The following is a 14,746-nucleotide window of genomic DNA, read 5'->3' as shown; positions in this document are numbered from 1 at the left end:
TTTTATAGTAAAGGAATAAAGGAAGAAAGACAAAAATCATGAATAGCCAAAACAATGTTGAGGAAAAAGAATAGAGCTGGAGGAATCACACTCCCTGACTTCAGGCCATATTACAAAGCTATAGTAATCAAAACAGTGTGGTACTGGCACAAAACCAGACCCATAGATCAATGGAACAGAATAGAAAGCCCAGAAATAAACCTAGGCACTCACGGTCAATTACTCTATGACAAAGGAGGCAAGAACACACAGTGGGGAAAAGACAGTCTGTTTAAATAAGTGGTGCTGGAAAAACTGGACAGTTACATGTAAAAGAATGAAATTAGAACACTCTCTAATACCATATACAAAAATAAATCAAAACAGATTAAAGACCTAAATGTAAAATTCCTAGAAGAAAACATGGGCAAAATACCCCTCTTTGACATAAGTTGCAATAATTAATTTTTTGGATCCATCTCCTAAAGCAAAGGAAATAAAAGCAAAAATTAATAAGTGAGACCTAATTAAACTTAAACATTTTTGTGTAGCAAAGGAAACCACTGACAAAATGAAAAGACAGCCTACTGAATGGGAAAAAATATTTGCAAGTGATATAACTGATAAGGGGTTAATATCCAACATATATAAAGCTCATATAACTCAATATCGAAAAGTAAACAACTTGATTTTAAACAGGGCAAAAGAACTGGATTTTTTTCAAAAAAGACACCCAACAGATGGCTAACATGAAAAGATGCTCAGCAATGTTAATCATCAGGGGGATGCAGATCAAAACCACAGTGAGCTATCACCTCACATTTGTCAGAATGGCTATTATCAAAAGACAACAAATGACAAGTGTTGGCTATGAGGATGTGGAGAAAGGGAACCTTGTACACTGTTCAGCCACGATTGAAAACAGCGGAGGTTCCTCAAAAAACTAAGAATAGACCAAATCACTCAGCAATTCCATTCCTGGGTATACATCAAAAACACCCCCAAAACACTAATTCAAAAAAAAAATACATGTGTTCCTGGATTGGGAAAATCAATATTGTAAAAATGGCCATACTACCCAAAGCAATCTACAGATTCAATGCAATCCCTATCCAATTACCCAGGACATTTTTCACAGAACTAGAACAAACAATCCACAAAAGACCCAGAATCGCCAAAGCAATCCCGAGAAACAAAAACCAAGCAGGAGGCATAACTCTCCCAGATTTCAAGAAATACTACAAAGCCACAGTCATCAAAACAGTGTGGTACTGGTATCAAAACAGACAGACAGACCAATGGAACAGAATAGAGAACCCGGAAATAAACCCTGACACCTATGGTCAATTAATCTTTGACAAGGGAGGCAAGAACATCAAATGGGAAAAAGAAAGTCTATTCAGCAAGCATTGCTGGGAAACCTGGACAGCTGCATGCAAATCAATGAAACTAGAACACACCCTCACACCATGCACAAAAATAAACTCCAAATGGCTGAAAGACTTAAATATACGGCAGGACACCATCAAACTCCTAGAAGAAAACATAGGCAAAACACTCTCTGACATCAACATCATGAATATTTTCTCAGGTCAGTCTCCCAAAGCAATAGAAGAAATTAGAGCAAAAATAAACCCATGGAACCTCATCAAACTGAAAAGCTTTTGCATAGCAAAGGAAACCAAAAAGAAAACAAAAAGACAACTTACAGAATGGGAGAAAATAGTTTCAAATGATGCAACCGACAAGGGCTTAATCTCTAGAATATATAAACAACTTATACAACCCAGCAGCAAAAAAGCCAATCAATCAATGGAAAAATGGGCAAAAGACCTGAATAGACATTTCCCCAAAGAAGATATACAGATGGCCAGCAAACACATGAAAAAATGCTCAACATCGCTGGTTATAAGAGAAATGCAAATCAAAACGACCATGAGATATCACCTCACACCAGTCAGAATGGCCATCATTAATAAATTCACAAATAATAAGTGCTGGAGGGGCTGTGGAGAAAAGGGAACCCTCTTACACTGTTGGTGGGAATGTAAACTGGTACAGCCACTATGGAGAACAGTTTGGACATACCTTAGAAATCTATACGTAGAACTTCCATATGACCCTGCAATCCCACTCTTGGGCATCTATCCGGACAAAACTCTACTTAAAAGAGACACGTGCACCCGCATGTTCATTGCAGCACTCTTCACAATAGCCAAGACATGGAAACAACCCAAATGTCCATCGACAGATGATTGGATTCGGAAGAAGTGGTATATATACACAATGGAATACTACTCAGCCATAAAAAAGAATGACATAATGCCATTTGCAGCAACATGGATGGAACTAGAGAATCTCATACTGAGTGAAATGAGCCAGAAAGACAAAGACAAATACCATATGATATCACTTATAACTGGAATCTAATATCCAGCACAAATGAACATCTCCTTAGAAAAGAAAATCATGGACTTGGAGAAGAGACTTGTGGCTGCCTGATGGGAGGGGGAGGGAGTGGGAGGGATCGGGAGCTTGGGCTTATCAGACACAACTTAGAATAGATTTACAAGGAGATCCCGCTGAATAGCATTGAGAACTTTGTCTAGATACTCATGTTGCAACAGAAGAAAGGGTGGGGGAAAAATGTAATTGTAATGTATACATGTAAGGATAACCTGACCCCCTTGCTGTACAGTGGGGAAAAAAAAAAAAATACATGAACCTCCAATGTTCATAGTAGGACTATTTACAATAGCCCAGGTATGGAAGCAATCTAAGTGTTCAACAACAGATGAATGGATAAGGACATGCTATAAATACACAATAGAATACTATTCAGCTATAAAAAAAAATGAATTTGGAGTTCTCACTGTGACAGCAGGTTAAGAATGTGGCTTGGGTCGCTGCAGAGGCGTGGGTTTGATTCCCAGCCTGGTACAGTATGTTAAAGGAACTGGCGCCCCTGCAGCTGCAATGTAGGTTGCAGCTGTGGCTCAGATTCAGTCCCTGGCCTGGAAACTTCTACATGCCATGGGTGCAGCCATACAGTAAAATAAGAAATAAAGTATTTTTGCCATTTGTAGGAACATGGATGGACTTGGAGGGCATTATGCTGAGTGAAATAAGTCAGACAGGGAAGACAAATACTGTATATCACATATATGTAGAATCTAAAAAATACAACTAGTGAATATAACAAAAAGGAAACAAACTTACAGATATGGAGAACAAACCAGTGGCTGCCAGTGGGGAGGTGGGGAGGGGCAAGATAGGGGGCAAGAATTAAGATGTACAAACTATTACAAATAAAATAAGTTACAGGGAGTCCCTACTGTGGCTCAGTGGAAACAAATCTGACTAGTATCCATGAGGATGCAGATCTGATCCTTGGCCTCACTCAGTGGGTTAAAGATCTGGTGTTGCCATGAGCTGTGGTGCAGGTCAGTCACTGGTCAGATCTGGCATTGCTATGGCTGTGGTGTAGGCCAGTGGCTACAGCTCCGATTTTACCCCTAGCCTGGGAACCTCCAAATGCCGAGACTGTGGCCCTAAAAAGTCAAAAATAAAAAAAATGAAAAATAAAATAAGCTACAAAGATATATTGTACAGCACAGGGAACATACTCAATATTTCACAGTAACTATAAATGGAGTATAACATTTAAAAATTGTGCATCACTATATGTACATCTGTAACTTATATAATACCATATAGCAACTCTAATTAAAAAAAAAAAAAGAAAAGAAAGAAAGAAACCTTATGCTGTACTGAAAATGTGACCAGAGGCAAGTCAACTCCCTCAATTTCTGGTTAATGCTTTCCTTGTTTGAACTAAAGCACCTTATTCACCTTAAATGAAAAAAAAATCCACATAAATGGCTCTTCTTCAGTCTGTTATATACTAGATTGTTACATGGAGTCAGAGAATCCACTTCTTAGAACTGGAAGCTACCAGGGAAACTGACAATTCAGGTTCCAGACTAGGAAATGAGGCCAGGAGGAGTTATGTTCCTTGTAAGAGACACACACTGAAGGACAAGGTCCATGTGAGAATGCAGGGCGCCAGGGTCTCTGCTCCAGCTTATGGGGCCCTTCGAAAGGGCACGCCAACTTAGCCAGGATCACCACCAACACCTCTGAATCCAAAACACATGCACTCTTCCTGAGTGAAGACATACAGGCCATAATTTTTTTTTTAATGCAGTTGCGGCATATGGAAGTTCCAGGCTAGGGGCCAAATAAGAGCTACAGCTGCCACAGCCACAGTAATGCAGGATCCTTAATCCACCAAGCAAGGCCAGGAATTGAACCCACACCCTCATGGATACTGGTTGGATTCATTTCCACTCTGCCGCCAGCCAACAGGAACTCCACACAGGCCACATTCTGACACAGTTTTCTGGCTGTGTGCATTCATAAACTGGGTCGCAACAGAACCTCACCTATGCAGCAAGCAGAGACTCTACCGAGGCAGGAGCATCAATGGCTTGCAGCCTGGTGGACCCGGGGTTCACTCACTGGGAGCCAGGTCGCCAGGTGCTAGCACTACCCTGTCACCATTTCTGCAGGGGCAGGCTGCTGAAGGAAGGACCAGACCTGTCCATACACAGTGAGACCTCTGGTTCTGTCCCTTTGGGGTCTGGACCTTCCCTTAGATGAGTGTCCAGACCCCCGTGCACTAGCCAGCTTCAAGTCTGACCACAGCAGAGCAATAGCAGACCCAGTGCTGCCCACCAAAAGGTAGGTTTACTAGTCATCACGCTGCCATCAAAAGCCCCGGTTTCCCACTATTTCTCAGATATATGACTTGGGTCTGGACAACCTCCAGATAATGACAAATGTGTTACTTGAGTACTTTAAATATAACCCAAGATTCAAAAAAATCCTGGGGATTTTGCTCTGAGTAGCATTGGGGTTTACTGCCATTTACCTAAAGCATCCCTCCAATGTTCTAACATTCTAAGAACTGTAAAACTTTTTATTCCTCAACTCCCGAGGACCAGATGGACTCAGCTCTTGACTGCCTTGAATGGGAATCCACTCCCCACGAAGAAACTGGCCCCAAGAAGCAGTGCGACAATCCAGCTTGGGCTGGTGACAGTGAATCCCACCCAGTCCCCGGAGCAGGTATCTTTCTGCCCAGACATGAGAGCAAAGACCTTCAGAAATTTGGTCTCCAGAGGACAAAAGCCATTGATTAGAAACTGACATAAAAGACACACTAGGGTGACCACATGGTTTAATGTCCAGAGCATACTGACGGGAGGCTGTCTGGGGAGACAGCAGTGTAACTGCTCTGACACACACCCACTTCCCACCTGTACCCTAGACAAGCCTCCATGACCCCAAGTTTGCACACCTGTGAAATGGGCTAACAGTGCTCATGCTAGGGCCCCGGTGGGGACGACATAAGACATGAATATTAGTTTTCCTTGTTTGCGCTATTAGAAGCAATCGCAGCAGGAAGTGTCTGTTAGGCGGTGATGAATATTATTTGCTGCTGGGGACTTAAGATTCTTGCTCCATTAGATCTTAGCTTCCGTCTGGAAGGAAGGAGTTGCTAAAATGACTAAGAGGGAATTCCCAGCGTAGCTCAGTGGTAATGAACCTGACTAGTTTTCATGAGGAGGCGGGTTCAATCCCTGACCTCACACCAGTGGGTTAAGGATCTGGCCTTGCCATGAGCTGCAGTGTAGGTCACAGACGTGGCTCAGATCTGGCATTGCTATGGCTGTGGCTGTGGTGCAGGCTGGCAGCTGCAGCTCTGATTCTACCCATAGCCTGGGAACTTCCATATGCCACATGTTCAGCCCTAAAAAAAAAAATGACTAACAGCTGCCAATCCCCCACCAATTCTAATTCTCCCGGGATCCATGGATCTTGCCACCGCCACTACTCATCTACTTCCCCCGTTGGGTTTGCCAAACGTTGACAGTTTACCTGAATTCTCCCAGAGCTTCCATCAGACGGCTGACATAAAACTGGACACGGAGACCTGACTCAGCTATCTTCCTGCAGGAGATCATGGCCTTTATGGAAGAGAAAACAAGCCACATGATGCTTGGAGAGGAAATTCCTTTGTAAGCATCCCCTGGGCTTTAGTAACCAGAGACAAGGTTATAACCCACATTCAAGGTAGCAATGACTGAAGTCACCGGGAAGCACCTGACATCCAATGTCATGTGCTAGGGAGCGATCTAGCTCTGCTGCAGATAATTTCTGTTCCCTGGGGAAGGGGCCTGGGGCAGAGAGGCCTCATCACCTTTAAGGCCCCATGTGACAAGGGACTGCCTCTTTTTTTTTTACTTTTTTGTTTTTTAGGGCCGAGCCCATGGCATATGGAAGTTCCCTGACTGGTGGTCGAATTGGAGCTGTAGCTGCTGGCCTACACCACAGCCAGAATAATGCCAGATCAAGCCATGTCTGCGAGTTACACCATAGTTCACAGCAATGAGGAGTCCTTAACCCACTGAGTGAGGCCAGGAATCAAACCCATGTCCTCATGGATCCTAATCTGGTTTGCTACTGCTGAGCCATGATGGGAACTCTCTATATCCCTTTTTTTTTAATGGTCACACCCATGGCATATGGAAGCTCCCAGGCTGGGGATGGAATCCGAGCTTTAGCTGCCAGCCTACACTACAGCTGCAGCAATGCTGGATTCTTAATCCACTGTGCTGGGCCATGGGATCAAACCTGCACCTCAGCAGCAACCTGAGCCACTGCAGAGGCAATCCTGGATCCTTAACCTGTTTGCACTGCAGTGGGAGCTCGGGGACTGCGTTCTTAGTACCTTTTCAATTGCACTCTTCAGCCTGTTCAGGTGAGATTCAAATAGGGGGAAATGAGAAAAAAAGAAGTCCTGGAAATTCCTCTGCGCTTCTTCCTTTTCACACAGGCAGAAGATGATGCTGATGGCAATCTTCTTCCTCCGAACTATGGCAGGGTTGGAACTGCAGGTTTCCTCAGCCAAGCTGAATGTCTCATCAGTTGACCTGGAAGAAGAAGGCGGTTGAGAAGCCGCCCATGGCCATGAACCACGCTCCAGGTGAACCTTATGGCTGGGGCAGCACTCAGACGGCTGATCAGGACATGAGTCCTGACCAATGTATATCTACTTTTCTGGAATTCTCTGCCACATGGTGTTATCCTCACATGAAAAGAGACTTAAGCAGAAACTGAAAGTGCTTTGAGACTCAGACCTTTCTCCGTGGACTACTTTATAGCAGGTCGGCGGTATTTGGGAAGGGGTGTGAAACACCTGTTTGCTCAAAGTACAGGCCCTGTGTTTCGGTTGACAGATACCGATGGATAAGAACAGCTGAGAGAAATGACCCTCCATGGGAATCTGTGTGACCTGGTGTCACTTTTGGACATTCCTAGCAGCTGAGGCTTACTTTCCCAAGGTCATTAATACCACTAGCTGAAGTTACTTCCATAAATACTCAGATTAGGAGTTCCTGTTGTGGCTCAGTGGTAATGAATCTGACTAGTATCTATGAGGACTTGGGTTCAATCCCTGGCCTCACTCAGTGGGTTAAGGATCCGGCACTGCCATGAGCTGTGGTGTAGGCTGGCAGCTGTAGCTCGGATTCCACCCCTAGCCTGGGAACTTCCATATGCCACACGTATGGCCCTAAAAAGAAAAAATATATATAAATGCTCAGATTAAGCCACATAACTGAAGGGAACCCCTCTCCTCCCCCACCCCCCTTCTCCCCGAAGCAGAAAGACCATCTCTCTCCTGGTATAGTCAGAGCCTCAACTTCAGATTCTGGAGTTCCTGTTGTTGCTCAGTCATTTAAGAACCCAACATTGTGTCTGTGAAGATGTAGGTTCGATCCCTGGGCTCTCTCAGTGGGTTGAGAACCCGGCATTGCCGCAAGCTGCAGTGTAAGTCATCAATGCTCCTCAGATCTGGCGTTGCTGTGGCTGTGGTATAGGCTAAAGCTGCAGCTCCAATTCCACCCCTAGCCTGGAACTTCCAAATGCTGCATGTGCAGCCCTGAAACAAAACGAAACAACTTCGGATTCTTTTCAGAGACTCTGCTTCTAGGATAAGAGAATCAAGAAGCCAATAAATGCAGAACAGGCATTCAATCTGTCTTAAGGGGTCAGCCTCGCAAATATGACCCAAGTCATGTCTCTTCTTTAACTACTCTGAAAAACCAGCAAAATGACCCCTTAGACACTAACAGAAGAGTGAATTCTTTTTAAAAATATTTTGTTCTTTTTCTACAAAGACACTAAAGCAAAGACCATAACACTGTAAAGGGAAGCACCTCGCCCAGCCCGTTTTAGGTATGCAATGTTCCTTCCTGTCGACTCCACCATTTAGCTCCTCTGTCTGCCAAGTGGGGGAGGGCACAGCCTCCTCCACGTCCTGTGCTACGAACTTCTGCTGGCAGAACTCCAGCCTCCTTCTTGGTCTTAAATTTCTTATTCAGTGCACAGTTCCCAGTCTATAACCGTCCTGTGATTTCAAACACACCCATGTTTTTAAAATATACGTTAAGTCAGGATTTTTATGGCTGAGAGAGTTATCCTGGCCAAAAACAAGCTATCTTGTTTTTAAAGGAAAGGAGACAGACATCTTATTCCAACCTCAGCGGGAGAGGTCACTGTTGCCCTCGACATCAAGCAGATGGAGACGTAGGTGTGGCTGAGAAACCAATAAAAGACCTTGCTGATAGACACATCACAGGAAGGACACAAATCCGAGATGCTCTTGTAAAGGCTCCTCATTAAAATAAACCAGCAACAGGAGTTCCTGTCATGGCTCAGCGGGAACATACCCAACTAGTATCCATGAGGATGTGGGTTCGATCCCTGGCCTTCCTCAGTGAGTTAAGGATCTGGCGTTGTTGTGAGCTGTGGTGTAGGTTGCAGACACGGCCTGGATTCCGTGTTGCTGTGGCTGTGGTGCAGGCCTGCAGCTACAGCTCCAATTCAACCTGTGGCCTGGGAACTTCCATATGACATGGGTGTGGCCCTAAAAAGAAAATATACAAACCAGTAATTGTTTTAAGAAATTCCTGTGTCCTAACCAGTTGCTCATCAAAAAGAAAATCTCCAGGAGCTCTTTCAATTTTACTGAATTTCTACAATGCCCCTCACCTTTCCCAAAGTACCTGTCCTACAACTTTGTTTTTTCTGTAAAGGAAATTCTGAGCTTATGTTACACAATGCTTTCTTGCTACCCTTCGTTGTCTGTTATTTCCTATTTATCTTCCCCTTCCAAAGTAAAATGACAATATCGGTACACTGGTCTTTGGCCGGTGTGGTCCTTAATAATCAAGTCACAGCGACTGCTGGGCCCTCAGGGTCCTCTCCCCACACAGTGACCAATTCCACTCACAGGGCAGATGGTGCCCCCTATTGATTTTCTGAAAAACATCTGCAGTTGAATAGCGTGAACAGCTCTTACTACACTATAGACATCTCTGCTAAATTCTGAAGCAACTGAGCCTCAGCCACTCTATGGTCTTGGATTGACCAGGAAACTGGAACAAGTCAGGTCATGTGGTATTTATAAACATACTTCCAAAATCAATCTACAATGAAAGGGTGTCTTTAGAATGTTGCAAAAAAATTAAGTAGGCACCTAAATACTTTGTCATATCTTTATCCTCCAGGCACTGGGGAAGAAAACAGGCCATTTTGCAAATGTGGAAACTGAGGCACAGTGATTAATCAACCTGCTTCAGAACAGAAAGCTTATCAGTGACCAAGGTAGTCAGAACCCAGGTTCCTGTCTACTAGTCTAGGCTCATTTCTTGGATACTGGGAATGGCCAGGGGCTCTGTTCCCATGTCTGATCCATCTGCTGGGGTCCCCACCCTCAGAGGCATCACTCAGCTGGAGCACCAAGGCAAGAGGCTGGGAGCAACCACACCAGCTGGTAGGTCTGCAAATCAACGGAAGACCATACTACACCCAGAATTCTTTTTTTAAAATATCGAATGGAGTTTTGTTGACACTTAAGAGTAAGCATTTACCTGCATTATAAGTACTTCAAGATCTGTGACTATTTAAGCAAGAGTGGTAATTAAGTGGATCTCAGGGACCAGTGACTGATCACTGGACTGCTCAGTCTAACTGGTTATATCCACTTTGAACATTTGCCGAGTCTGTGCCTGATCCCAGAACAAGGACATCACATTTTTATAGGTCAGAGAACATCTCATCATTTCACAATTCAAGTCAACAGCTCCCTGAGACATTATACCTGCTTCCTCAGGGTTTCTACAGCCCCACTAAGCGGGCAATGTCGGCAGCTTTTCTCACCACAGGCAGTAGTTCTGCACCAGCTGTAAACCCCCGCACCCCCAACTCCTCACCCATCACCCAGCAGGAGCCCCAGGCACCGATGTCAGCGTGCAACCTACCCTGATGGACTGAGAAGACCCTCCCTGGTCACCCCGATCTCTCTTAGGAGTTAAGTCTTTGATTGCAGTGATTTTCTCTCAAGCCAGAAGCAGTCATATTTTTGGTACCGACTGTGCTCCCATCTGATCCCCACCTACACACCCACCAGGAGAAAGGGGCTGCCACCCCTGGAAACCAGGGGTCTTCACAGCTCAGGGAAGGGGTCCATCCAGGGTGCGGGACAGGATGGAGTCTAGGGCAGCCCCCGGCCTGTGCTTGTCCCACCCCATCCTGGGGACTGCTCTCGAAGGGCCCAGGCTCGGTGTCCTGTTCTGTAGGTGCTATCTTGACTCTCAATAGTTTCACCTATAACTGAGAGGAGCAGGTCTTCATTGAGATGCGCTCCCTGGGGTGCTGGGAGCCTTGGAGGCAGGGGTCCAGCAGGCTGAGGTGTTCTACTCACCCTGGCCCGTTCTTTTAGTCCCACCTCTCCCTGGAAGGTTCCCCAACCCCCAAGACCTTCAACAGGGGTGCCTCCCTCCCCTGGGCCCCATTCTATGCCTCGCTGAGTGTGTGTCACTTAACATCTTGATACTGCTATGTATGTGAGCTTCTTAAATCTAGCCGTCTTCACTCCTCACAGATCCCCGCACATGACAATCACCACTCAATCCCCTGTCAACTTTCTTCCACGTGAATTTTTTTTTTTTTTTTTGGCAACTGAGTCACGATGGGAGCTCACCAAGTGGATTTTTGTTTGTTTGTTTGTTTTTGTCTTTTCTAGGGCTGCACCCGTGGCATATGGAGGTTCCCAGGCTAGGGGTCTAATCAGAGCTGTAGCCACTGGCCTATGCCACAGCCACAGCAACACAGGATCCAAGCCGCATCTGCGACTTACACCACAGCTCACAGCAGTGCCAGATACTTAACCCACTGAGAGAGGCCAGGGACCTGCAACCTCATGGTTCCTTAACCACTGAGCCACGATGGATTCGTTAACCACTGAGCCATGATAGGAACTCCCCCAAGTGGATTTTTATAGATACAACCTATCATAATTCCTTTTTAAGTTTTTGGGTTGTAGGAAGAAGAAGTTGGAAGTTACTGATATTACATCATAATAAGCCAAAAATGCACATTTTGCAACAGAACTAAATTTATATCAAAAAACAAACTAAGAAGTTCCCTGGTGGGTCAGAGGGTTAAGGACCCAGTGTTGTTACTGCAGTGGCTCAAGTTGCTGCTGGCATGGGTTTGATCCCTGGCCTGGAAAGCTCCGCATGGCCATGAGCTGGGCCAAATAAAATAAAATAAATTTAAAAAATAAAAACCATCTGAAAATGAAGGCAGGAAATATTTTAATGCCATCTCAAGTCTTAATCAGATTCAGGACTATTTAGTTTAAGAATTTAAGTTTTAGAAAAAAAAAAAAAGAGAGAGTATGTTGCATTCATACATTTCCAAAGGCCACACTGGCATCACAGTAAGCCAAGGAAAATGTCTACCCCAGCCTTGTAACTTACAAAAGCTCCATCAGGAAGGGAACCAGTGAAAAGGGAGCACACTCCCTTTAACACCACATCTCCCCAGATATTCCCAGTGTCTTCCAAAGAACCTCTAACTTGTAGACTTCTGTGCTAAGCTGAAGCTGAGCTGCAAGTCTCAACCGTCTCCCAGCACCAGCAGCTGAGCGCAGCCCCTGCCAGCATCGCCATGCTGCCCACACCCCCACCCTCCTCACCAAACTGCCCCCCGCTCACCTCCGGGGAAAGATGCCGTTCTCCAAGCTTGTTGTCTGGCTCCTAAGCCAGCGGCGCTGATAACTGCTGGACGAGGACGTGGAGGAACTTGGAGATGGGAAAGGTGGGATCAGAAGGCTGCTTAGGGAGGCTGCAGGGAGAAAATTAGAAAGTTGAGAGTTGCATCTGATGACTCCTAAAAATCACAAGCCAAGTAATCTAACCGTTCTGGTTCTAACAGTCACCCCTGCAGGTGGGGCTAGTTTCTCCAAGATCTCTGAGCCACAACAAAAACATCCTTTAAAAGAGGGAACACATCGGGAGTTCCCTGGTGGCTCAGTGGGTTAAGGATCTGGCAATGACACTGCTGTGGCTCTGTGGTTTGATCCTTGGCCTGGACACTTGCGCATGCCTCAGGCGTGGCCAAAATGGGGGGGGGGGGGCAAATCAAAGGGAGTAGGGATTACAGATATGGCAAGTGGCATCAGTGATCAAGCCTCACATTACAAACGCAAGCAATTATTTATCACTCATCAGTGTGTAGATTGCAGATTTCTGAGAAAATGGTCCACCTGACTACTGATGTTGCTGCCCGGTCACTGATGCCGTGCACAGAGTTTACTCATGATTCCACTCTTGACCACTTCATCACTCTGTATTTTGAGGTGAAATCTAGGCAGAAAAGCAGTTCCTCTAGACAGTACCCTCTCTCCCACCCCCTTCCCCAAATACACGGCATTTATGCCATCCCCCAGCCCCCACCACTCCCTTGGCTGTGGAAGAGCAACTTCTAGTCCTCGATATCTTTTCTGCCTGGGTTACTTACTGGCCTCTGCCCTCTCTCTGCTTCCTCCTGCCACATAATGTCAGTGTGAGTGACACACAGCCCAGACAGGTCCCTGTCAGGGCAGGTGAAGGGCTTCCTTCACACTCTAGCTGCCTGGCAGGGGTCTAGTTTGGAGGAACGGAGGGAGGGGGCAGGCTTTTCTCCTTTGATGACTTCCCAGTGCCAAGGAGTCCAGACACAAGCGTGACTCAGTGAAATGGAGAAAGAAATGGAATGTCACAGGTAGCTGGTCAACATTTTCAGAAGCAAATCCCAGGGCAAAGGATGCTGATAGCAGAAAACACAGTGTACTATGCTTATGGACATCACTTGCAAGGCAGTTTCTCCATAGGAACCATCATATTTTTCTTATACTATTATAGGCTGATGGAAATAAGCAGAGTCTCTGACGTGAGTTCTGAAATCCTGCCAGAGTTGCCCGGCTCCCACTCAAGGGTCTCCGCTGTGCCAGGCATAAGGTCAGGGAACTTGACTGGCTGCAAGGCTGCGATACTGATGATCAGGCTGCCTCTGTCCACTCGGAGGTGCTGGGGGTGCTACGAGACGCTTCTCCTCTGACCCAGTCAACAGGCAGGGGAAGTGTGTTTGGTGATCTTGCTTATCTTTGATCCCTGGGGCCCAAGACAGTTCCTGGGACACAACAGATGACTAATAAATGCTTGCTGAATGTACGGTACTTCTGCACAGAGATGGGAAGATGAGGCTGGCCTGGTTTCAGCCTTGAGGCTGGACTTAAACCTCCCAAATCAAATGCCCGTTTCAAATATCAGCGAGTAGGTAATTTTACTGAGAATTTGGAAAGGTGATAGAAGAGATTTTTCCCTCACATAATATTACTGAATAAAATCCCAATTAACTGTGTCTGCCCCATCCCCAAGTTTTCAAAGTCCCCTTAAGATCCAGAAGATCCTAGTCCCTGTTTCTAGATCTTCAGGGTTCCCAGTCTCTCTACGTCTTAGGCTGAGGAAAGCAGCTTCTTTCTGGCAGCTGGATGACACCATTGAGGGGCGTGCTTATATTTTAGGTGCTTTTTCCTTGTCAAAGAAGCAAGGGAGGACCCTGAGGCCCACTTTCTTCTGGAAGTTGTATTGCTGCCTAATTCGGTTTAGTAAACAGAGTTAAGAGCCAGGCTCTCATTTGAATCCCAGCTCTGGGAGGTTCCTGCTGTGTGCAACAGGTTAAGGATCTGGTATTGTCTCTGGGGTGGCGCAGATTTGATTCCCAGCCGGGCGCAGTGGGTTAAGGATCTAGTGCTGTTGCAGCCATAGCTCATATTCAATTCCTGGCCTGGGAACTTCCTGGCTGGGATACTGGGCAGTTTACTTAACCTGTCAGCTTTCTCACCCATAAAATGTGGATGAGACATCTCAGTATTTTTCACGAGAGCTGCAATCTGCTAATGGGTCATGAATTGTCTAGTGGATCGAAACCTCTATTTTTAAAAAGTAGTGGGAAAGAAAACAGAGTAGATTGCAGTGTTAATATTAATTGGTGACACTTTTGTTGGTGGTACAGAAAGTTCTTCGTTACTGGATCATGATGTGAAATGCAGTAGTGTGGGCTGCAGACAGAAGGAAACTGAAACCACTGACCTGTTCCACATGGCTCCTGTGAGAATTAAACTAGTCGATATGTGTAAGACACTTAGCCTAGTGCCCTGCACAGTAAACGTTACCTATTCACTCTCTCTGATAACTCTTGAAAAAGGCGGGCTAAGTAAGACATTCCAGAGGGAAAAAAGGTCATTAATTCTGACTAACTAATTATGAAAACAACTCAGACCTTGTAATGGAGACTTGAAAAGGAAAGG

At 45.5% G+C, this 14,746-nt stretch overlaps 1 protein-coding gene across 4 annotated transcripts in view; it reads right to left on the bottom strand.

Annotated features, from left to right (window-relative positions):
* The window catches only part of FNIP2 (folliculin interacting protein 2), a 132,879-nt gene that overhangs the window by 32,111 nt on the left and 86,022 nt on the right, over nt 1-14,746 (bottom strand). For all 4 annotated transcript variants that reach the window (XM_047751647.1, XM_047751645.1, XM_047751646.1 and 1 more), the window contains 3 exons: nt 12,111-12,240; nt 6,776-6,977; nt 5,923-6,011 (listed from right to left, as the gene is read on the bottom strand). In XM_047751647.1, coding sequence (XP_047607603.1) covers nt 5,923-6,011; nt 6,776-6,977; nt 12,111-12,240 — 421 coding nt within the window. The remainder of the gene's footprint in view (nt 1-5,922; nt 6,012-6,775; nt 6,978-12,110; nt 12,241-14,746) is intronic.

The sequence above is a fragment of the Phacochoerus africanus genome, chromosome 10, assembly GCF_016906955.1.
Source record: "Phacochoerus africanus isolate WHEZ1 chromosome 10, ROS_Pafr_v1, whole genome shotgun sequence".
NCBI classification, from domain to species: domain Eukaryota; kingdom Metazoa; phylum Chordata; class Mammalia; order Artiodactyla; family Suidae; genus Phacochoerus; species Phacochoerus africanus.
The sequence above is the reverse complement of the archived record's forward strand: the minus strand, read 5'-3'. Positions and strand labels throughout refer to the sequence as shown.